Source organism: Synchiropus splendidus, chromosome 3 (assembly GCF_027744825.2).
Source record: "Synchiropus splendidus isolate RoL2022-P1 chromosome 3, RoL_Sspl_1.0, whole genome shotgun sequence".
In the NCBI taxonomy this organism is placed as follows: domain Eukaryota; kingdom Metazoa; phylum Chordata; class Actinopteri; order Syngnathiformes; family Callionymidae; genus Synchiropus; species Synchiropus splendidus.
The window spans coordinates 19,917,917-19,942,496 of record NC_071336.1 but is presented as its reverse complement, the minus strand read 5'-3'; the positions used below and the strand labels follow the sequence as shown (position 1 = coordinate 19,942,496).

Sequence of the window (24,580 nt, the reverse complement as noted above, 5' to 3'; positions counted from 1 at the left end):
GCGATGAAAATGGCAACCAACCGTGCAAAGTAGACAAGGAGTTGCTTATTTTGTGCAGAAAAACAAGGGCTGGGCACGTTAGTGTGGCACGTTCGAGACCCGTAAAGAGGCCGCCAATTATTATGCAGTGAGGATGATTCATAACGTCCTGCATTAAGTTTGTCAGTTATCATCAATCACCAGGTAATAGTCTTAAATAAATCTCATACTAATTGAGATGAATCCCTCATTTCAATGACAAGTCCGGTTTTTAAGACCCAATTACGACTCCGAGTTCCCTGGCCCAGCAGATATGAAGGTTTCAGAGAAGAGGTTGGCCGTTGCACCGAGGAGGATGGGGACATGGACTCGTTCCAAAAAGCGATGGATATTCTTCGCTCGGCCCGCTCCGTGCCGCACCAGAGGGCAGGTGGATTTATGACAAACGCACACAATCTTAATTTGTGCTCAGCCCGATAATGCATTTCAAGGCCAGAATAGTTCTGCTCAGTGTTTCTTAACTGGATGTTTCTTTAATTATATGTCAGAGGCCATAAAACTTAGGAGGAGATCTTCCCACAAAGCACCATTTTATGTCTCAGTCATTACTGTAAATTACAAATGGAAAAAAATGCAAAAAGAAAAGTGTGTTTATTGTTGCCATAGGTTCCTTCTCCACCCTGTTTCTAAACGCTTCATTTAATACCACCAGCATGTAGCCTCCTGGAGCAAACTAGGCATTAAACCTCAAACAGGAAGAAGAAGAAAGAAACCTGTACAAAGTTGTAAACATGTACATATTCACACATCTAATACTTCCAACTCATCTAGCAACAAAACAACATATCAACACAAAGGATGGCATTTGCGCACTTTTGTATTAGTGATTGAGATTATTAAAATACGATTTTCAGAGTCACCTTAGAAATACATTACTGTGCCTTTCATCCCGTCAGTCGGTCATTCATATTTCATCACCGTAGAATGTTGCCACTGAGTCTTTGGTGAAAACAACTGCCCAAGTATGTGCGATGACAAACAATTAGGTCTCAATTTCAGCATACATAATTATTTATCTGAAAAAGGATTCCACATTTAAATACTCACTTAAAATCATTAAAAAAAAGGCTTCTCACTCCATTACTCAGCATGGCGCGCGCACACACGAACACACTAAATCAGTGCTTTATTTGCCCTTGTCGTCTTCCTAGTTTCCCCCACCATGTCCGAAGATGTGGGAGGAGACGCCGTCACCCTCCTCAGCTGAGTTCGAACCCAGCAGCAGACTCGATGGCATACAGGAGTTTGTTCCTCATCTGGTTCTCATCGCAGAATTCTGGCAGCTTCAGCAGGTTCATGCAGGTGCTGGCTGTAGGTAGTCGGTCCAGATCCGAACCGCCGTTGTGGATGCAGAATGCTGGGTAGAGCTCCTGCACACATGGGATCGTACGTGTCATTTCACATGCAACAACCCAAGCGAGAATTTGACTGATAATGACTTCTAAATGAAAGAAATGTAGAGTGTAGAGTTTACACCAAACCCTGAACACTGCGAGAACTGTTGTCCAGATCTAAGAGTCGAACATGAATATGTCATGGTGCTTCACTCAGCTGTAAAACATAAACCAACTATGATATATGAATCACTGCTATCGGCAGACCAATAACAAACCACAAAGCGAAACCTGGCTTTGGCCCGCTTTACCCATTTTATGCACACCTTCTCTTTGAAACGCACTTCAACTACTTCTCAGTACGTGATATGTCTTACTGTTGCTCCATCCATGAACTGGATTTTGTGTGGAAAGATTCACTCTTCTCACCTATAAGATTAATAACAATTTCATTCAATCTAACCTCTTGAAAACACGAGACAATTCAAGCTAGATGAAGAAGCAGTGATTCGGCGCACGGTGAGATGATCGCAGTGTCCAAAGCAATCCACCATTAAGCAATAAATGTCAAATCCTACGAGAGGATGAATGTGGAAAGAGCGACATTAGCGGTGAAGCTAATACGGGGGAAGTATAAATTTAAGAAATAAGCCGGTGGCTGAGAGGAACTGGATTGGAAACTGGCCACAATTTGACCCTTGGCTATTTTAATGTTGTCTATCAGGATTCTTTTTTAAATCAAGCCTCCTGGTGATGAGACCGCCTCATCTGCAGACGGTGACCGTTTCCATCAGGAGTTCATCCACCTGATTTCCTTCCTGCTATTTTAAGTTAGCATCTACAGCCACATCAGCTCGATTAAATGGCTCTTCGGGGGCTTCGCTGTAATGACCCCATTTTTCTGACAATTACCGTATTAAACTATCGTTGCTTATTGAGAAAGTGTCATTAGTGCGGCTATCATTTTAGAAAAAAAAGAGTTTCCATCATCTTTTTTAAACGGCTTCTCCTGACAGTGCTATTTCTCCTCTAATGAATCCTGGGCTGTTTCAAGACAGCTCATTACGGCTTAGCTGGCGCAAGCTGAGAGGTGGGTCAGAGGCCGCACCCCCCCACGAATTATCGCCCTGTCCAGCGCAGGGAAGAGACTAGTGGGAGGAAGGAATCATCTACCGGCCGGCCAAAGTCAAATTGATTAAAGGAGGAGGCGTTGCCACTCTTAAACATAAGGAGAAAGTGATGCCAAGAACTTTAGAGGCTTTTTTCATCAGGTTTTCACTAATGGCAGCAATAAACTACAAGAGAACCAATCATAAGATGATTACATAGTTAGACCAAAAGAAAACTCTTTAAACGGCCCACAACACACTCTCTGTATTTTTATTTCCATCCTGAAAGTGGAGAGGATTTCCCTCAATCTATTCAAGCACTGTAGCTGCTTTGGACTGCGACATCATTCCGGAAAGCAGCCCATAATGACTCATAACCAGTGGATAAACAGAAAAGAAAAGCCTGGTTGTTTGCTCTCTAAGCCAGAAAGCAACAAAAAGTTCTCTTGTGAGGGCCAGTCAAAAGTTCAACCTGCTACTGAGAACTGAATGGTAATATTTGCCCAGACTGAGTTCAAACATACCCACACTTTATTTCACATAAAGACGTGTTCGCAACTAAAACACAGGATGTGGACGTGAAAACTTTCAAAGTCTGGGTCAATATTACTCACACTACTTGCATACCAAACGCATTGCACATATCCAAAAAGAGATTTTTGATTTCACACTTAAGATTTTTGAAAAGCTATAGATGCTCTCTGAATTTCTGCAGCTGGAGACGAATGTTGTAAGAACATTCTTTCTTCATGTGGTCACTCTTTGACAGTACAAATATACACCCATTTCACCTACCATAATATATGTTGTACTTTAACATAGTCAAGAATGCACTTGATGATTATGTTTGTGTGTTCATTTACCATTATGCTTGTTTATCGAATCATTTAATAATAAGATTAAACTCCTTTCAACTTTAAGAAAGTACTATAATACTATACAACGACGCATTATCGATAATCTACTAACACTAGTAATGACAAATAGTCAGCAGCGAAGTAGAGAAGAAAAGACGTGAAAAGGGGAGCTGAAGTCTAATGAACCTTAAAGCCGAGAAGTGGAGGTCTGGAGCAGCTAGTGACGAATTTCAGCAGCTTTCGTTTTTCCTCATCTGTGAATCCTTCGACGACTTCCCAAAAGGTCTGGATGACTGGGTGAGTTGCTGTGTAGCCACCTAGTAGGATTAAAGATGTATTTTAAAAATCCAATACTGTATTTAGAAATACCAAAACCAAATCAGCAAATTTGGACAAAGACAGAACATGTGCTCTGTACATTTATTTACATTGCAGACCTCTGCCAAACCACTCATTTGGCCCACAATGTGATTTTGTTTTTATTGCAATGTCATTGTCTTACTTATTGTATCACTTAATTTCAGGTTACATATTCTGAACGTTACAATGGCAGAAGCACTACTGTCTTCCCATTAGAGACATTTGAGACACAAAGAAAAGAGGAATGAGTGAGACTGAGTGTGTACAGTATGTAAATCCAAACGAAATGGGAGAATACTACCAAAATCGAATCACTTTTAACTTTAAGCCCATATTCAACCAGGCCTCACTGTTTAATTGAAATACACCTACCCATTCCAACAAACACAGCATAACTACTGCCGTAACAATAGCCAGAAAACTAGGTGACCCGCTAGCATCCAAACATCCTCCAGAGCAGAGGAAGAGAGTCTCCTCTAAGATACTCACCGGACCCTCACACCATCTTTCAGGAATATGCTGCCCATCTTGGAATTAATTAGTGATACTTGTTTCCTTGATATTATTTCTGTCCTAACACCCGATGGGACTTCAATCGTGAAGTCATAAATGGACTATTAATTTCAAGGTGTGTTCAGTCCTGGTGCGTAATGTCATGATCACCTTGGTAAACTCAAGTGATGAAAAGCTTCACCCAAATGTATGACGCTCATTTCAAGTACCTGAGTAGTTGGTGAACTTTTTTAAGTCATCCAGACAAATTGGCACATGAGCTCCAGATATCAGCACCTGTTGAGAGCAGATCAGATATTTGTACACGTGATCAAGTGCAGTGTTTCACGACCATTTCTAATGACCTGGATCTCCTGCTGGTCGAACATGCGCAGCCACTCCAGGTTCACCACATTCGCCAGGCCTTGTCTGAAGGCCAGGCAGTGAGGTCGAATCTGCTTGTTCAATCTGTAGTCAGCCACAAGATGGATGTAGGCAATCCGGTTGGCTGTCGTGACAGGAATGTCCTTTCCTCCCACCTTCAGTTCGACCACCTGGATAAACCACAGCAGGAAGCTATTTTTTAATTGACATTATTCTGAGCACCTGTCAATGGGTTGGTCTGCTTAATCAAACGTATGCCACTGCAAAGACATTACATTACAGTGAATTTTGTTAAGATAGTTTTATTCTGAAGATGAACAAATAAATGAAATTGGGTGTTACACATTGAACTTAGCTTCTTTGCTTTCAAAATGTTCCAATGTGGTTGTCTGCACTTGAGAGTAAATAATTTAAATTCATAAATTGAAAAAGGGCACACAACAAACGTGCCAAACTTTCATTACAAAAGTAGAACTAAGTATGACTCACATAGGATATCCTTTTTTTTTATTTTCAATAAGTGAATCCATAATCAACAAAAAAAATCTTGTTATCCTCCTGTTTTTTTCTTTCCTTCTAGGGACTTGGATGATTCCAGTGAAATTTGTTGGAGCCTCTGGAATTATCATAGAATCAAAATAATTGACATTGCACTTGTACTTATATAATATACTAATATAATATACTTAATATTCTGATGAAAAAAATCCTTGAAAAGAAAACAAAACGTTGTGTAGCACACAATAATTTACATATTATACACACGTAACATCCAACTTACCACCTGGATGGGTTCCGACCAACAGGTCCTAAGTCAGATTGGACATAAGTCGAATGCCATTCAAAATGCCCGACGCGAGGGTTATAGGTACTACTGTATAGGATACACTATGTCAATCTGTTGCGTTTTTAAGCAACTTTTTCGATTGACTACTATTATATATCAAGTACGCGATGCCGGCTGGCTGCCATAATTGCCGTACGCATTGCTGGCAGCTACATGCTGCGCTGCCAGACATTGAATTGAAAAAAAAAAAAAAGAATCTGCTGGCCGTGGTCGTAAGTACGGGTGGACGTCTGTCGAGCAGGTCGTAAGTCGGATGTTACCGTACTTGTATATTAGGTACATTCAAGAGTTACAACATAAACAATAAAGGCCACTGACGTAGTCCGGCAAAAACCTCCTGACATCTCCACAAAGGTATTTGAAACAGTGCGATTGAACTTCTAATGTAAGTGGTCCCACTCACTTTGCCCTGACAGGTAATCATTTCCCGCTTTTTTCACCCCCGCAGCGGATTCTGATTATGTGCTAATGTAAGAGAATTACTGTCGTTATCTTGCTTGCTTTGGTTATCTGCAGAGGGCAAATGCAGGGCAGACAGCTCCCGGGTGTGTGCCTAATCTCTCACAAATTGTTTTCCCTATCGCGTTTGCAATGCCCTATTTGCGGCCAGGAGTGCTACATTGTAACTCAACCGTTTCAGGTGGTGTTTGAGAAGAGCTAATAGGAGCCGTTTAGGTCCTGAACAAATATAGGCTCTCAGTAGAGTGCTTGCCTTGGTCCAGATATTCATCCTGCAGGTGGTCTCACGGTGTTGAGCTCTGAAGACAACATGCTTAAAAGCCCCAGCGAGGCATGATCAGAGGTGTCATTTCAGTAAGCGATAGTCAAGTGGTCGACAGACTGCCTCAACTGCAGCAGAGCTGGGGGTCACTGAAGCATCATGCTTTATCTTGGCCCCAGTTGAAAAGCCGTGCATCAGAGAGAAATTAATTATTAACGGCACAGCGAAGACACCCACACGAGGGGCATGAATGAGAGGCAACGTTTACACTACAAATAACGGAAATGACATATGCAGTATTTTCCCCAAAAATAAAAAGAAATTCTGTTCTGTTAATTCCCATTATTATCTCAAAGCCACGGTTTCAAAAAATCCTGCCGGAAACCGTGCCTTGTAAGAATTATTTAGTTATTCCTTTCCCAATATATTGCTAGTAAATAACCAATGCCAAAAAAAATTTTCACTGAAATTTAGAATCAACATTCAATCAGCATCAAGAGTACCACCCACTATTGCTCCCACCAATTCAAAGGCAAAAGTTCACCATCACACAAATTTCTCTATACCTGTGCTTCTCCCAGGTCATTATTGACCACAGTGAAGTTGAGGCCCAGTTCCTCTACGTCTCCCTCATAGCTCTTGAGGAAGAGGAGATTACGGTACATCTCGGGGTCCAACGAGGCAAGATGGTGAATGTCTACATCTGCACTTGTACCCAACAGTTTGGACAAGAAGAAGCTGGCGAAGGGCAACTCCACCAGCATGTTCTCATACAGCGCCTGTGACAGAACATGAACATTCATTAAACAGATTGCAATAGACGACAAATGAAACACCCCTGATATGAACGGTGATGTGATGCAACCCGTAAATACGGCTCCTTCAGCATGACCAACAGCTCAACACAAGACACAATTCACCTAAAATCACGCAGGCTTTGTTTTCACTTCCTGCAAACTTTATAAATACCAATTCTCACCTTGACCTCTATTGCTATTAAGAACCACCAGCAGGCAGGTGAGTCATAAAACCCAAAGCTAATGTACTGGAATGGTACGAAAAAGAGCCCGAATACAGAGGTCTTAATAAATGATAGCGTTAAAACCCTAACTGCATCAGCTAAATGGATTATAAATCTAGTGAATTTCCATAATGCATGCATCTTAAACACACATTCACGCTCTCTATCTCTCACACACATACTCGCTGATACAGACGCACGTAAATCATGGCTATTTTCTAAACACAGGTTAATTGAACAACTTCAAACATAGTCCGTTTTTATGCAAAATAATCCACTTAGCATCTCTCTTGTGGCTACTGCTCATTTCAGGCCATATGTGCTTGTCAGCCCCTTGAAACCTATCAATAATACTTGCTGGGGAAAGCTAGCACGAACTATTAGTGAAAAAAAAACCTCCAGGCTTATTTTTCTCGATGCCACTTACTTTATTTATGGCTGTTTATGGCCAGAAATTGTGCCAAAATGACTCTGGAAGGAATGAATTAATTATTACAGCCCAGGCCTTTTAATATAAGTGAGTGCAGTGGCAACGCAATTAAAGCAGATCGCAGCACCATCAGGTGGAATAAATGCCAGCAACACTGCAGGTGCATTCTGTTAGCTGCCAAATAAAGTCTTAAATTTACAACATTAGGAATCAATAAAGTAATAATGCTTCAGAAACGCATCAGCATCAATCAGGGGTGCAAACAACGAACACCTCTAAAGGGGGGGACTGTGAGACGGATCGATGAAGGAAGGAAATAAGTGTATCAAAGAGGAACAAATAGAGAGGCCACTTCTGATTACACTTGATATTTTGCTCTAATGAGAGGTGAACGAGGCACAGGGACCTCTGCTTATGAGCATCATGAAAGATGGGACTTTCAAAAAAAAAATAAGCCTCCATCAAAACTTGATTCCATCCATTAAAGTATGAAGGATAAAACAAGGGAGTACGCTAACTCGCTTTACACTTCCACATTTCCGACTCAAGCATCTCTGCATGTCAACCAGGTGGACAAGTGAGGAAGAAAGATTAGGGCTGGACTCTATTCTGTTGTTCAATCCCATTTCAGTGAGTACCTCTGGCGGCCATGCCTGCCAGTAATACATCACCTCCACAACAATGGCACGCCTCGGACATTAATTAACATTATTAATCTCCTGTGTCCTTTGAGCCAGAGCGTGCATAGTGCATAGTGGTGATGCAATCGCAATCCATATAAAGGCTCGCCTTTTATCCCTGGCAATAACGGCACTAAACAAATATCAATATATCCCTTAAATGGCCACTCAAACGTCCATTTTTATGGAGAAAAGGGAACTTAAGAAAGGGTTAATTGAAAGTCAAATTCAAATTAATTTCCCCTTTCCTAATTGCCTGAACCATTAGCAGCAGACTATGAAGAGCACAATATCGAAGGAGGAGAAGATGAGCAGCAGAACCTGCTGATTGACCATTTCTCACTTGAAGAGATTATGGAGATGGAAAGGAGGGGTCTGAGACAAGGGGAGGAAAGGGGTCGACCTGTGCCACTTTGGAGTAGGGAAGAAGAGACTTTGGTGTTCTTGACTGTAAAACAGATCAAAATGCTATTACCACATGCTTTGAAGGCTTATTTATGCCCTGTCTGTGGGGCTTGGCTGATTTAGTGCCAGTCAAATGCAATCACTACACAAACAAGAGGTAGGAATCATCGGCTAATGGAAGCCCTAATTGAACGCCGACCGCTTGTCATGAGGTAATTCGTCTCTGGAAGAGATGATAGTCACCCCCCTTGATAAACAATCACTAGCACATGCATTAAGGATGATTTAAAAACATTAGGCTCTAATAAATAGTCCCATCGGAGGAAGGAATGGACTGAAAAACAACTCAGTCAACAGCTTAAGGAGGGGCCTCATTAAAACCAAGGCTTGCTCAAGAGCCAAGTTCAAGTTCTTACACCAGTCCAAAAATCCTCTGAAGTATTAATTGACAGCTATTTTTCAGGACAGTGTCACTTTTTTGGAACAAATGCAAAAAGTCGATACGTACACAGACAGCAAGGTCAAGTCTTGAAACAAAAGAACCGCAATCAGACTTTATCAGCTAATCGTGTCATTGTAACAATGTAACTTCTGGAGTTCCTCTAAAGAGAATGTATTTAAAATTAGAATAACTCTGTGTTTTCGTACTTACTTTTCCGAGAATTCGACCCAGAAAGTAGTAGTGTCTCGTGAAGGAGTCTCCAACCAGCATCTCTGCAGCAGGGCTGGGGTACAGTAGGCCCTCGTTGGTGGTCTTAAAGAAGCCCTGGTTAGGGTTGAAGCCTGACTTGAGAAGCTCGTTGAGGAACTCGCGGAAAATCCCGCCTCCATCAATTCCTGCTTCATCTAGACCATGAGCGTTCAGCAGATGTACTCTTATTCGTTTCTTTAGGTCAGGTTCTATGGAAAGAAGGCACAATCCATTTGATGCTTAAAAACATCCAAAAATATATATATAGTTGTGATTTTATAAATTGCAGCAGCTTTCAGATGAAAATTCTGTACTTGATCGATAATACTGTATTTCAGTTGTATTTCAATTTACACAAAATAGGTGTATATGGAATTGGATATTTCTTTCATTAAGACACAACAAAAATTAAAAACCACAAACATCAGATTTCATTTCTGATAAAAAACTACAATTTCCACCACAAAGAGTGGCATAGTAGTACTACCTGTTAAAAAAAAGGCAAGGTCTTTAAAAAAGAAAATGCAAGAAAGCGTTTTCCTCACCTGCAGGATATTCAAAACAAATTCAGTAAAAGGTCGTCTCTCAGAATAATTAATGTATAGTGATAAATCAGAGCAGCAATAACTTATAGACACATAAATGATATAGATCATGTCTTAAGTCTGGGTATCCTACTACTCTTTTTAATCAGATTGCCCAGCCACGGTACCCTTTCAAATTCAAACACAAAGGGAGGTGACTTAAAATAATTGATTCAGCTTTTATGGGTTCCATTATAATAATCTGAGGTACAATTACGCTTTACTGAAATCCAATACTCTGCACAAGGAGAGTATCTAACCTTCAGCTTAAAGGATAACCTGAACCTTGATTCGCCATATTAAGAGCTTAACAGCAGTTTTAGTAACACTCGCCACATTTATTAGGCTGCATTCACATCTATTATACCTGACCAGCACACGTACATGAAAAAAATTCAATACAAATACTGAACTGCAGATTTCAATCTGACAAAAATAAGTAGAGGAAAGAGTACCGTTTTCAGGGGACAGCTTATCATAGGCGTCTTCATAGATGTAGTTGCGTCTGATAGTGACATTGATGCCATTAGGGAATGGCCCATCTCCCTGCACGTCACGTTTGTCAGCGTAGATTAACCTCTGGAAGATCTATGGTGCAAAGATCACTCTCAGTAAGGGTTAGTTTCACTCAATTTCCTCAAGGAGTATAAATGATACAGGAAGTTATAAAGCTTATTAAGTCCCTCACACTGAATTAACTAACACAAACACAATAAATATATTTAGTGTTGATAGGATTTGTTTTTAATCACACACCATCACCATCCCTAAATTATTAACCGTTGTTCATAGTTAGTAGTTCACAGTGCAAAACATTAAGATATTAAAAAATTAAAAAATAAAAACATTGATGGCTTCAAATGGATATCGAACAGAGTGACTAAGTAAGTAGCAAAACAGTCTTCAGTTACAAATACATAGTTTCATAGACATTTAGAAAGAAGTGTTTGTTTTAAAACGAAGCATGAAGGGACACAAGTCATTTAATGCACATTATTTATGTTAAGAGACTTCATTTTAATTCATATGCACTCTTCACTTCAGTGTGCAATTGAACAGTCTATGTTTCACACTAACAGTCAACAAAGCGATTGAATCCCTATTAACCCGTGTAAAAACTTTGAGAGAGAAATAATGGATTTGCAGCTTTAATAAATCAATTGACCCGAGAACAGATGGGGCTGTGTTTTCTGCAAAAAATGGTTTAAGACAACATAAATAATGCAGATTTGTTTGAAAGTATACACGAATACAAGATGATAGCTCTTAGTCTATATTCTGTACATTGAACTACGTTTTCCTACCTTGACTCGCTCTTCGAAAGGAACTACAAAAGGAAGCTCCGTGAGGATGGCGAGATGCCTCTCTTCTGACACCGACAGCTGAGGTGGCTCAAGACCAACTGTACAACAACCCAAAAGAATCAATCACTTTTCAGTTTGTCAGTTTTGATGTATCGTGAAAATTAAGACTTTTGTTGTTGTGTTGTTGAGTGGTGATTTTTCAACTGTATGTGTAAACAAAACAATAGTTGCTGACATTTCATTTTTAATGTGAACATAAACAATATTTTTTTGTATTCTCATGCAAATAAGCTGAAATTTTATTTTAAATTATTATTCAACAGTTAACTGCTAAGCTCTATCGTTCCTTGGTCAAAAGAAATGAAAAAACAAAAATAGGAACAATAGCTACTGCACTTCACCATGAACACTCTGTGTCCACTGCAGCTCAATTATTCTGCACAATTAGTCAACCTGATCTGCATTTTCCCATCAGGTTTCCATCTTTGCGGAGAAATATGGCCCCTGAGAAGTCAATATGTTGCTCGTTCATCAGAAGCGGGCCTGTCCATTTAAGGAAATGAGAAAAGGCCGGGCAAACACAAGCAGCAGATGTGGCCGAGTTCATCAGGTACTTTCACACTAATTGAATTTATCCTGTAGAGCGTTTGAGTGACATTAGAGAGATCACACGCACATTGTTAGCGGCTTGTTTTCACACCACTTTTTCACAGGAACCAAAAAAGCTGATCTGTGATTTTCATTCGGATATCTAATTCCAGTCATTTTGAACTCAAATCACACTTGGTAACTTATGTGACGAGTAAAAAATAAAATTAACAAAGTCAGGTACATTGATAAAAAGTATAGCTAGAATTAAAATAAATAAATCAAATACAAGTTACCATCAAGAGTCGACTGCAGAGGTCCAATCCGGCCCATCCTTCGCGATCGCCATACGTGTCTTGCAGAAGGAACATACAACTGAGTGACCTGGTGAAAAGCAAATGAGCAATGATGTTTACTGCTAGAACTGGACTTGATAACTCAATTTTGATACGAATATAGTATTCTGTATTTTGTCTGAAATGTAATCATGAAGACACTTCATAAATAAGTCAATGCACACCAGCCATAATGTGTCTCCCACAAGCCTTAAGTCTTTTTTTTTTGCTTCCACACCAGCAGAGCACATGTTAACCAATAGAAAGTCATTGTTATTTTCGGGCCTGGAAAATCCTAGAAGAGGTTTTGTTTAGTCAAAAAAAGGTGGACTAAAAATATTGCTGTAAAAAAAATTAAGATTAAAAGGCGTAAAACACACTGGGAAAGGAAACAATATTCAATCATCTAGTCCTTATGTAAATCAAAGAATGATCAAAAAAAAATTCAGATCAACAGTTTTCAAACACCTTATCAGCTCGGATGTTGACCTCCCCCGAGAGCCAGTGACCTGTGGGACAGAAGGGCCGTCTTATGTCCCGAGCCTTCACCATCTTCACCAAGTTAGTGATCACCTGAAGATGAACCATAAAGACATAATACATAAAGACATCATGCACTGCGGCAATATTTTACACACGATATAAAAGCAAGCCTTAACCAACTGAAGGCATACTATCAAAGAAATGCATGGGGGATACTTTCTTCACCAAAGTCCAGTAATCAATGTTTTTTTTCCTATATAAATTATTCACAATGCTACAGGTCTGAATTGTCATAATAAATATGTCACATGCACACATTTTAATCTCATAATTAATGCTTCATTCAAATATACAGTGGCGTATATAACGATTTTGAGGAATAGTTTGTTACTCCATGACAAATATGCGCAATAAAGTCGATATATGTAGGGTAGCGTTACTGAAATAGGAGCAAGCATTTGCTTGCAGCCAGCAGGATGAAATTTCCTATAAATAAAATACATATGATATATATATATATATATATATATATATATATATATATATATATATATATATATATATATATATATATATATCACCATCTCCTGAATCTCCATGTGTGCCAGTTCAGTTTGGTATTGTCTGATCCATCATATTTTTTCCTCTGGTGTCTGTCCAACAGTTTTCAAACTCTTCTCTCTCGGTTCTTGTTCATGTTCACTTCCTTGCTTGTGATATGATTTGCCCAAAAGACTACTAAGACTATGACTATGACTACTAAGACTATGATCTGAGAGACTTGACTCCTGATAATAATCAGCTCTGGATTATGCGCTTTCTGGGTATTAAACGAAGGTAATGGATTCATAGTCAACAATTGTTGCATTGTCGTTTTTATTGCTGCACCTTCACATATTGATTACTGCACTAGGGAGGCTAAATTTATGTGAATTATCATCAAAGACAGCCCTCATTACGCAGCATAGATGTGTCTCTCCCACTACTGCAGGTGTCATTTTCATGACAAGTGATGATAAGGAACGATTTTTAGATCACCAAAGCAGCAGTGAATTTGACGGTCAGGATATTTTAAACAAGTATTTGACATAAAAAAAATCATATCATCACATTAAGCCTTTCTCACAAGACTTAAGGCAGCATAACAGTAAAATCTAAATTACCTTCCATCCACATTTATTGCAAAAAGCATTAATCCTTTGTTTTGGCAACATGGAAGTGGCTTGTCTGGCCCACCACTGTCAGACATCTGCTAAATAACTACACACATGTCATTGCGTAAAGATTTGTTAAGTGACCAGTAACGCCTGGTGTTATAGTTTCACTCGTTTGTTGGCAGTAATATATTCAGCCAGGATTGTTTCAATCGAACACTTCTTCCCTAAAGCACGCCATTTTCATAGAACCACGATCAATACTAGCCAGTCACTGAAAGGCAACGGGAGTCCGTAATAATGGCAAGTGCAAAATGTTGTAAAAAGAGTGTAGCGATGGGTTTGGAGCAGACCTACCCCCTGACTCCACGAATGAATAAGCATTCCTTAATTAGCCCATCGGGTTAAGTGCAAGCCTTAATGGGCCTTTCCAAAACTCCGGCATGACACCCTTCTCTAAACATGGCCAAGAAGAAAGTTCCATTAGCAATATTAATACAAGCTTAGTTGATCATTTTCATTCAATTAACTTCTTTCAATTAAATAGATAGCTCGACAATAGAGGTGATAAAAGATGGGGAGGGACAGCAGGTGACACGAAGCAAACATTAACGTGTTAGGGGTCAGCAGCGTTAAACTGACAGTAAATCCTTCTGTTCAATTTGGAAAATGCGTTTTCCCTGCTCCCCACTTCTTTAATGGGTCGTTTTAGCTGACAAAAGGCCTTCGAACAAATCTTTTATGAAAATTTCCAACGTGGCTTTTCTCGGAACAGGATTGTTGACTTCTTAATTCTCCCTTCTTTGACCGTGGAAGGACTGATGGACTACTTTAGAATAAGAAGCGAAGAGGGAAGGCTGAAACAAGAAAAAGAGCCAGGGAGAATCTGGTTGATGTATACTGCCTTATTTGTCTGGGTAAATATCCAGCAGATGTGCAGCATCACACGGGGCACACTGTCTTTATCAGTTCATGCATGCATGCTTGATTTTCACCAGCAAAGAGAATGCTGCTAACTGCTAATGAATTGAGAGCCAGTTTCAATTTAATTCTCAAATATTTCTGGCAGAAAGGAGGCACAATGAGGGTGTTGAAAAATAAGGCGAGAAAATAAAAGGAATTTTGATCATTTTAAATTAATATTAATGCACTTTTACGTGACTTAGAACACTTGTTTTGTATTCATTTGAATAATTTTATAATAAACAGATGCAAACATTTTGACTTCAGCTCCGTCATAATTTTGATTAACTAGGTTGATAGTACACCTTTCACATTTTAATCTACACACCTTGTATGTACTTGGCTTGGTGCAGGGTTAGGGTTAGATAAATTCCACCTTAAATAAGGTCATTAGGTCAAAAGCTCCTCAATGTCATTCAATAACTGGGCAAGTCTATCAATTGCAAGGAGACATGTAACAAACCGTTTCCATGGCACGGCACATGGCACATGGTACTGTGATTTGTTGAGCCTAAGATGACGAATCGAAGAGTAAATGAGGCAATGTATAAAAGGGGCAATTTTATATAACAAAAACAATCATGAAAAAAAATGTACAAACTTGTGTAGATATTAAAACAGCCCATTAAATTAAAAAGAGAAGCTTTTCTATTTCCTATATAATTTAATCATCATCATCATCATCATCATTAGTTATTGGGAAGGAATTGAAGTCACAAATCAAAAATATACTCAAGTTGTGTTGTGTTCCTTTGACAACGACTTTGCTTCAAGTCATGCTTTAAAAAAAAAAAAAAAACTCATCACTGAACCACCTTTTGGGACAGAGCTGGCACACCACAGTTCCAATATATTTTGGAGCAGTGTGCAGCTGCCTTACCTTGAACAACTGTACCCAGCGTTTCTGCTCAGCTTGAATACGCTGCTGTACTTCATTGTTGGTTTTCACGCCAACACTGCGAAAGGCAGCCATGTACTCCTCTCGATGTTCTGCTTTTGTTTCGGGATATGCCAGCTTGATAATTCCGAGGCACGCGTCTCGCAGACAGCGAGACAGTGTCACCAGCTCGGACAGTGTGAAGGGCATCATGGAGGACTGTGTCTGACCTGTTGAGGGCGAGAATGAATTCAAGCGTCTATAGCAAATATTGATTTTCACATTTATCTGGCAGCCTGAGAGTGCAGTGCTGCTGAAAACAAGCCACAATGACAATATATTATTTTTATAAGGACACTTAAGAAAGGAGATTGAAGCTAATAGATGGATAATCAAGTGCAGAGGAGGATGTACTCTTTTAGAGGTGATAGTTGGGATCCTTTTTGGCTGCACTTAAACACAACATTAACACAACCATCTTGATGTTTAAATATTATGTATGATGTGTAGATCTTTTTTGGGAATAACTTGTCTGATCTGCAAGTACTTAATTGACTTCATGATCATCACGAACTGCACTTCATGATCATTCAATGATTTCTTGTTCCCCAAATTAACATCTAGAGTGAAATAACTCATACTACTTTCAGGTGATGTAATGGATGGTAGAGCACATCAGTTGCTAAAATGGATGTGGCCAACTACTTACTGCTTCACTATCCAGAAAGATACACTTCATTTCTTGTCATAACTACAGAGACATGAATAAGGAAAGGAAATCATATTGATGTATTTGATGAACCCCCCTACCATCAATTTCACTACCAAAAAACTCGCTGTCATGCACTGAGATAAGCGAGTGGCTGAAGAGCGAGCTGAAGAGATAGAAGAGTGGAATGATGCGGTTGGAGTCTTCAAATGACATAGGAGAGCCTCTAGAGATCAGCTGCAGCAGCGGTACCATGGACCTAGAGAGATAGAGGATAATGACAGGAAGGAGCACAATTTAAAATTTAATGTTCAAATGTTTTCTCAAATTTTTATTAGTTGCAAAAAAACTCACCCTGTGATCATTTTTGTTGTCATAGATGTTATCAAGTACCATAGGTGCTTCAGAAAGCGAGCGTTGAAAGCTAAACTATAAAGAAGCCTGCATAGGAACAAAGAAACTATTTTGTTATGCTTCCAACAAAATTGCATTCAAATAGACAGCATACTACAATGACATGAAAAAACCTATGTATTAGAACAATAAAATTACTAGCCAAACTATTGGCAACTTTTAAGAGAGGTGGAGCACATAAACTAACATTTTCTTCATGGAATTTTCCTGAGCCTTTAATTCCTAGTGAAGACTGAAAAGCGATTAAATGAGCCATTAAGCTTTATTTAGGTGGGGCACCGTCCATTAGTAAACTAGTTGCGGGCGATGGTACCCTGCTCGGGTCATAAACAGCTCTCCAGCTTCCTGCTGGAGCCCCATTTAACTTAATAGCCAGGATCGAGACAATGGAGGACACAGGAGGTAGGGAAGACCAGTCTGTGACCGCTCAGCACCAGCATGTTTCCACACCACAGTGAATTACATGATAACACAGAGGAGGGCTTGCATACCTCGTTTTAGTTGCTTTGCTCTCAACTGACTGTGGCACCGAGGTGTGAAGCAGCTCTTTGTTCAAGAGTGTATGTTTGTGTATGCTCCTAAATTGCTCAGCCTTTCACACAGAGGGTGAGTGCAGGCGACAATAATGTAGTAAGTAAGCGAAAAGACAAAATAACATTCCCCTGAACACAAAAGGCTCTTGTCTGGGTTGTAGTGTCAACATGAAGAGGGCTTCTCGTCTTAATACGTTCTAAAATTTGAGTACAAAATGTCCCTAAAGTGCAAGATAACTGTAAATGAAGGGACAAATTAACTAAAAATCAGTTTCAATCTCTATTACAACAACAGGTTCACAAAACAAACCAATGAATGTTCTGAAGTACAATCTGGAGTAGTGTGATAATTAGTGGGGATTGAAAAGCATCAATGTTACTACTGTTCTATAAACAAGTTTAGAGAATACAAATAAATACAATCATGTTGTGACAACTGAGCGAGAAAAACTGAAAAACATTTTTTTTACTTGTTTCTCAGTGTCAATGTTAAAATTAAAATTCATGCTATAATCTACAAAATCCCATTCAGAGGTCTCCAAAATTGATATGACTCTTGAGGACAATGCGGCAGACAATCCTCAGTACAACTTGAAAAATGGCAGAGGCATAGCGTACCATCTGTCAGTGATACAAGACTCGGCAGAGAAGTTAGTAGGAGTGCTGAGGACTCATAACAAGTGACGTGGGTGTTTGATTGAAATGGGAAACAAAGCACTAAATGCCAGCAGAGATGCTGATTTACGGCTCAGAAGAACACAAACCCCCATTTCAATCATGGAATGAACTGCTAATAAACAAAGTCAGGGCGTCACAGGGGCTACGTACGTGTGCGTGTGCGTGTGTGTGTGTGTGTGTGTGTGTGTGTGTGTGTGCGTACGTGTGTGTGTGCGTACGTGTGTGTGTGCGCGTGTGCGTGTCATTGTGTGTGTACGTGTGAAACACAGCTTGATGAATCATACTCGGAACGTTTCATTCTACAGTAACAAAAGCATATATGTGAAGAATTTAAAGTATTCAGTCTGGTGCAGCTCATATTGGATACCCAAATACAATTTTATTTCACAATCTTAGGACGACTAGAATTTACATTCAAAATAAAAGAAGCACGACACCACATCTGCGTACATTTATCGACGTAAAGGCCAATGGCGATATTTGTTCAAACTATCAAATATTTAATGTCAACAATCAAACATACCATAATAACTAAATGATAAAATAAATAATGACTAAAAACAGCCATTTTGCTTTTACAATGAAATCTAATGAAAAGCTTGAGTGCAGCTTTATGGAAGATTTTACTTATTTATTAAAAAAAAAAAAAACGTGGTGTGCTTTGTTGGCTGTACAACTGGCAAGCCTCTTTTTTTTTTGCTATAAGGATCGTAAATCAGGCCAGGATGCAATTTGCTCCCCTTAGCCTCTTGTAAAGCTATCCCGTCCACTCCAACCGTAATTAATCTTTCTCAGTGAGCTAATTATTTTGTACAGATATCCAATAATGATGGAAGACGAAGGGCAGGATTTATGGTAAAAGCGTGGGGAAGGAGGATGCAGTAAAATTAAAGGGATTAGGGAGTATACTTTAAATTCTTTGAAATTCTCATCAAACATTTGATAGCACAATTACAAGCTGTACAGCACTCAAATACAGAAGCGCTAGTTTCAAGCAGACCACTGTCAAGATCTAAACACCACCGGTAGCAAAACTGATAACCAAATGTAACGTTTGTTATTTTCCTCCGTACATACTGATAACCCGAACCACACTTACAAATCAAATGGCTTTTACTTATAATTAGCTGTACCAAGTTGACTGTCAATTAAGAGTACTCTCAGATAACACAACGTCAGTCAATGCAGCATCCACCTCCCCCTACACAGCACCTCTTGACATCATGGGCCTAATGTAATCAACCTGAGCAGGGGTAATTGTCTACATCCCGAGCTGACAGTTTCCCTGACGTCCCCGCTTCCTTTGCCGGTAGTAAACGCAGATGGGTGCCGGCCACAGATAACTGCCTGCCTTGCTTGACTGTTATTTACATTACTGCTTACAATGCACAAACACATTTTTCTTTATCGATGGATGGGTGAACAATCGAGAATAATCTTAAGACAAAACAAATCACATTTTCTTGTAGTCATTGGCTGAAAAGGTTTTTGAACTCCACCTACCTGACCTTTGGCACCATGAGACGATGCTGAACCATGAGTGTGTGGCAAATAGACGCCATCATGGTGAACACTTCTTCACTGGCCGAATCCCTCCAAACCAAGTGAAGAAGAGTGTTGGTTTGCTGTTTGGTGTCCAGTTTTCGGACACATTCTTCTGTCACAAGCTGTACAGAAATACGTCGGTCTTCCTTTAAAAACAAATAACACATCATCAACAGTGATGAATGGTGTCTCACTGTCACAACCAAAGATGCTTCAGATAATGACTAAAACATTTGGCATTACGTGAAAGATGTGGTGTCAAAAATAGTCTATATATATATTCACAGGAATATACAAAACGTTTGATCTTAAAGATTATCTGATAATGGCACATGGAAGACAAATGCAGGGGAAAAAGGTGCACAAGATTACTAAAAGAGAATTAGATCAACAATTTAGTTGCTACAATGTCAATATCTTCTTCATAATTCACTGAATTTTAGTGTTCTGTGGATTGTGTTTGGTGCTAGATTTATGATTTATTACAATGAATACGACAGAATGTTCACTTTACCATTACGTAGTGTGATTCGCCTATGTTAGTGGTTTTAAAACATTTTATACCTGTAAATATATAAATGTGGTTTACCTGCATGTTTGGTGGCTGAATATCAGTGATGTCATCTTCATCTTCTGAGTCGCTGCCCACCTCAGTTCTACTGCTGCTCTCAGACACTGGCAGCATTGGTAACAATGATTGCAAAGCATGCAGGTACAACAGCAGACCTTCCTCTGACAGTGAGCCTATAAACACACATGCTCAAGATCAGTTGTGTTGAAACACACAGTAAGAATACCCGAGAATGCAAAAGAATAAGTGCAATGTACCTAGACAGTTCTCTCCAACAGAGAGGACAAAGTAAAAGAGCCATGGTGCCTGACTTTGTGCAACTGAAGAGGCGCCAATGGTGGTTTGGAGGGAGCTCAGGAAGGCCTCAAATGGGAATGAAAGATGTGGGTCCGACAGCGCCGGAATAAAAAAATGAAAGATCTGATCTGTGAACGGCGCCGAGATGAACTCCTCAGTGAAAGCTGCGAATACAAACTGCCTAAAGAAATAAAAACATACACAAGATAAATAAATACAATAGCATAAATAGAGATAGTAACACAGAGACATAGATTTTATGATCTCCTCTTGAGCTGTTTCTGTTCATTGAGCAATTCAATATTGTCTTCCCAAACAACGTTGCTTTGTTCAACCCACATCTGGTGAGCCGACTCAGATAATTAGCTGTCAGTCACTGTGTACACAAGTTGCTTCAGCCCGTGGAAGTAAAAAACAGGTGTTTGAAAATCCCAAACAGAGTGTAAATATCCTGATATTCGGTTATTTAGCAGCAGGAAAGTCAGGGAAACTTTTACAGCCAGCTGTAAATTGGTCAGTAGAGCAATTACTGCATGCACACTGATTTAGATGCAACTACAAATGTGTTAAATTAATGTTTCTTTAAATTTTCCCCAACACCATATTGCATATATTCGGAATGTGGACTTACCTTAATTTATTTTGGAAATCTCTTTTTTTGATAGATCAATAACTAATAACTGTTACAAAACACTACACAGCTCATGTCATAGAAAACATACATTGCAATGTATCTACGGTATGTAAATGTGGGGAGACTGCAAAAACCACAAGATAACAAGAAGTTATGGAACTTGTGAATTTGGTGTCAAATGGAGCATGAATCAGGTGACCACAGTGGCTCAGAACACTTGAAACATCAGAAACACTTGTTCCACTCACTCATGTCTCTAAGGATTGGCAGTAGTTCAGTGGGTGACTCTTATTTGTTGCTAGAGCAATAGAGTGTCTCTAAGTCCGGGCAGATGTCGTATATAATTTTCTATTGTTTTCAGTGAATTGCAATGGATGGCAGAAATGACTCCATCTTCACAGAGCACTTTTATGTAACCAACACAGAAAGTGATCAGATAACAAAATGTGCATTTCCATGTGGGTCTAATATAAGAGCTAAGCAGGGAGTTGGTACTCCCTGCTAATCCATCAAAAGGTTCAATCGGACAAGAAATACACAAACAATAAGTATGTAAAGAAACAAAAAAGATATCACATTCTTCAAGTTTGCACGACAGCCATACCTTGCGCCTTTTGTGCAGGAGGAGTAGGTAAAGTGCAAAGGTTTGAGGATGTTCTCCAACAAAGTGTTGGCCATAGGAATAGAGGGTGCATCTGTGTACTCCAAACTCGAAGGGAGTCTGTGATTCACCATAACATACAACGACCTGTAGTAACCTATAAAACAAAATCAGTAAACTCAAAACAGAACTGAAACAATAAATGGGTTATATATGAAAAAAAAATTACAGAAAAAAGGAACCTGTGAACGTACCTTTCTGTACCACGTAGTGCAAAATCTGCTCAAGTAGTGACGCTACATTGTTTGTATCTGAAATAAAAGGAAGATACGTCTTCTCCGAAGAAAATATTTCTACCATCCGCAAAGGAACTGCAATATTGAAGCTGTCATCATTGCAGTTCTGCAGAAGCCTATAGTACAGAGCAAAGAAAAGACATTCAGGGTTATTGACCCCTCTGCAACCTTACTTTGTGTATTGCATGAGCAGCAAATTCTTGTATCTTTCACTGAGCTGCTCTTTACCTGCAGCAAAATCCCAAGATCCTTCGGATTTGAAACATGCATGTCTGTCTCTGTGGCCCAACCAGGAGCTTCACAAACTGGCTATTGTATTTCACCATGTTCTGACATAGCCATATCTTCAAAAACAGAGAATGACAATATTTAAGTAAATGCACACATTTTTGACAGTTATGTGTCCTGAACCACACAAGTACAGACAAAGAGTTTGAACACACCTGATTCAGCGGGTTTTTTTTCTTTATTTTTACTACTTACTACATTATAGATACATATTGAAGACATCAAATGCTGAACAACTCAAGATATGTTTTATAGTTTAGATAAATGAAAGTCGCCACCATTTGCTTGACTGACTTACATAATTCAATATGTGTTCATTCAAATCTTTGATGCCATCAGTGATAAGCTAAAATATAAATAGTCATGAAAATTAAGAAAACGATGAGAGGTGTGTCCAAACCATTGGCCTGTGCAGTAGATATTCATTTATTCTTACCAATCGATATGTATCCACACTCTGTCTGTAGAAAAATATAAGTTGCCTTGATAAGAGACTAAGGGCTGGACCATCCAAAACGTGTTGACTGGCTTGGCTGACCCCCTCATCAAACTTTGCCCTTTGCAAGGAGTACTAAGAAAAAAAGGAAAGATGTGACCTCAATAAACACACATTGCTTTGGTTTTAGAGTTTTCATTTATGTAGTTGGCTGTTCTTAAAAATCCTCACAGCAATGACGCAAGCACAAAAATAATACCTTTAACATCTTAACCTTTTGTAGCATCATCCTAGAATAAACAACTATTACACTAAAACACTACATGCAAAGATGAATTCAGAAGCATTCCATCAATTTTAAATGTTTCAACAAAACACACCTGTCGTTTCAAGTCTTGGTAACCCCGAACGTACGACTGGATAATGATGGCATTCTTGAGACGTTTCCTTTCATCCTGTGTAGTAAAAAAAAAAAAAAAAGTTCATTGTCGGATATTAAATTTAGTCCAGGGTGAATATGTACTTATTAGTAAAACATTCAGTCTGTGATTTCAAGAAATAATTGATCTTCAATGTTTGTAGACGGACAAAACTGTCCAACAATATGGAGATTGTTATTGCATTTCCATACAGGAACAATGTCATAACTGTCATAACATTAACTTTCAATTACTGGCTTTACAAATAATCAAAATCCACATTCAGAGAACTATAGTGAATACAGTTTTCATTACCTCTCTTTTTCGTCTTTCTTCTTGTGTGCGGTGCAGAAGAGAAGCTTTCTCCTCCTGAGAAATGGCAGAGAAAGAAAGAGAAGCTTCTTCATAAGGAATTAGGCACTGTTAAGTTTTCCTTATAGACCTTGATTCACATTATACTGGTTCTTACATGTGATATAGGTGGATGTTCCAGACACTCTTTCAATGACTCTGAACTTTCATTGACAATGAAGCCACAATAAGCAAAAGAGCTGATGTGCATAAATGAGATTTAATTTAAGCTTGTCTCTGGTCACGCAATACAACTGATCACATTTTGATCTTCAACTCAATCTCTGGGTGATTGTGCAGGCATTTCTACAGCCCATGGCTTGTAGAAAATATTTGTGATATTCTACATTAATGATAATAGCTTGCTTATGAGAACAGTCTCATTTACTTGCGTGTTTTTATACATTTCACTCGCAGTTCATGACGCAATGATATCTACTGACCTTTTTACTTGCTCCTCCAAGTGACACCTTGGGTCTTGTCTTGAACTCTCCTTCAAAGCTGAACATTTTCAGATCCTTCCCATTGACTGGTTTGGAACAAGACACTGAAGTCTGAAAGTCAAAGTAAAATAAAACGCATTGTAATGAGACTCAAAAAGTACTGACGACATAACAAAACAGCGATTGCTAATCTACGAATATAACCACGGGTGTAAAGTACTCTTAAATACCATGTGTTCCTTTATAACAGGAATATACGACAACGCGTATTAGCTTCATTTTGTTAGTAACAATGGTTAGCTTGCCGGTTGTATTAGCTAGCTTATGACTCAGCAAATGTCAGCCACCAAGCACTGCCTTTCACTGTTTGTACGTGGTTACAACAACAGACATCATACTTAAGACTGTGTTTATATATGCCGTTAGACTTAAATCGCTCCGAACAGCAAGAGAGTGAACATTTTATTGATGTTAGCACTGTAGCTTGTTAGCAGGTAAGCGTAGCAGTTAGACAGGCTAACCTATTACTATTCATCCATCAAGTCAACAAATTATACAATCGATTACCTTAGAATTGTTAAACGTGTCGTCAATACACAAAAATACTAGGTGATTTTACTTAAATCCAAACGTGAAACCGAATTCTCCTCTCCTCTCCAAAAGTCAAAACAACAGAGAACAGTCAAGTTAACTGATTCCGCTTCCTG

The 24,580-nt window shown here is 39.1% G+C and overlaps 1 protein-coding gene across 1 annotated transcript; it reads right to left on the bottom strand.

The window, feature by feature from the left end:
• Positions 1-512: 512 nt before the first annotated feature.
• On the bottom strand, positions 513-24,580 carry ube3c (ubiquitin protein ligase E3C). The gene is made up of 24 exons (XM_053860690.1): positions 24,441-24,580; positions 23,874-23,984; positions 23,395-23,448; positions 23,041-23,115; positions 22,661-22,795; positions 22,165-22,280; positions 21,895-22,052; positions 21,644-21,797; positions 20,366-20,586; positions 20,127-20,281; positions 19,496-19,683; positions 16,722-16,808; positions 16,469-16,626; positions 15,662-15,888; positions 12,650-12,754; positions 12,143-12,230; positions 11,259-11,356; positions 10,410-10,542; positions 9,332-9,579; positions 6,710-6,922; positions 4,557-4,745; positions 4,422-4,488; positions 3,526-3,656; positions 513-1,409 (listed from the first exon to the last, which is right to left on the bottom strand). Exons 2-24 carry the CDS (start codon positions 23,937-23,939, stop codon positions 1,239-1,241), a joined length of 3,237 nt encoding a protein of 1,078 aa, XP_053716665.1. The 5' UTR covers positions 23,940-23,984; positions 24,441-24,580; the 3' UTR covers positions 513-1,238.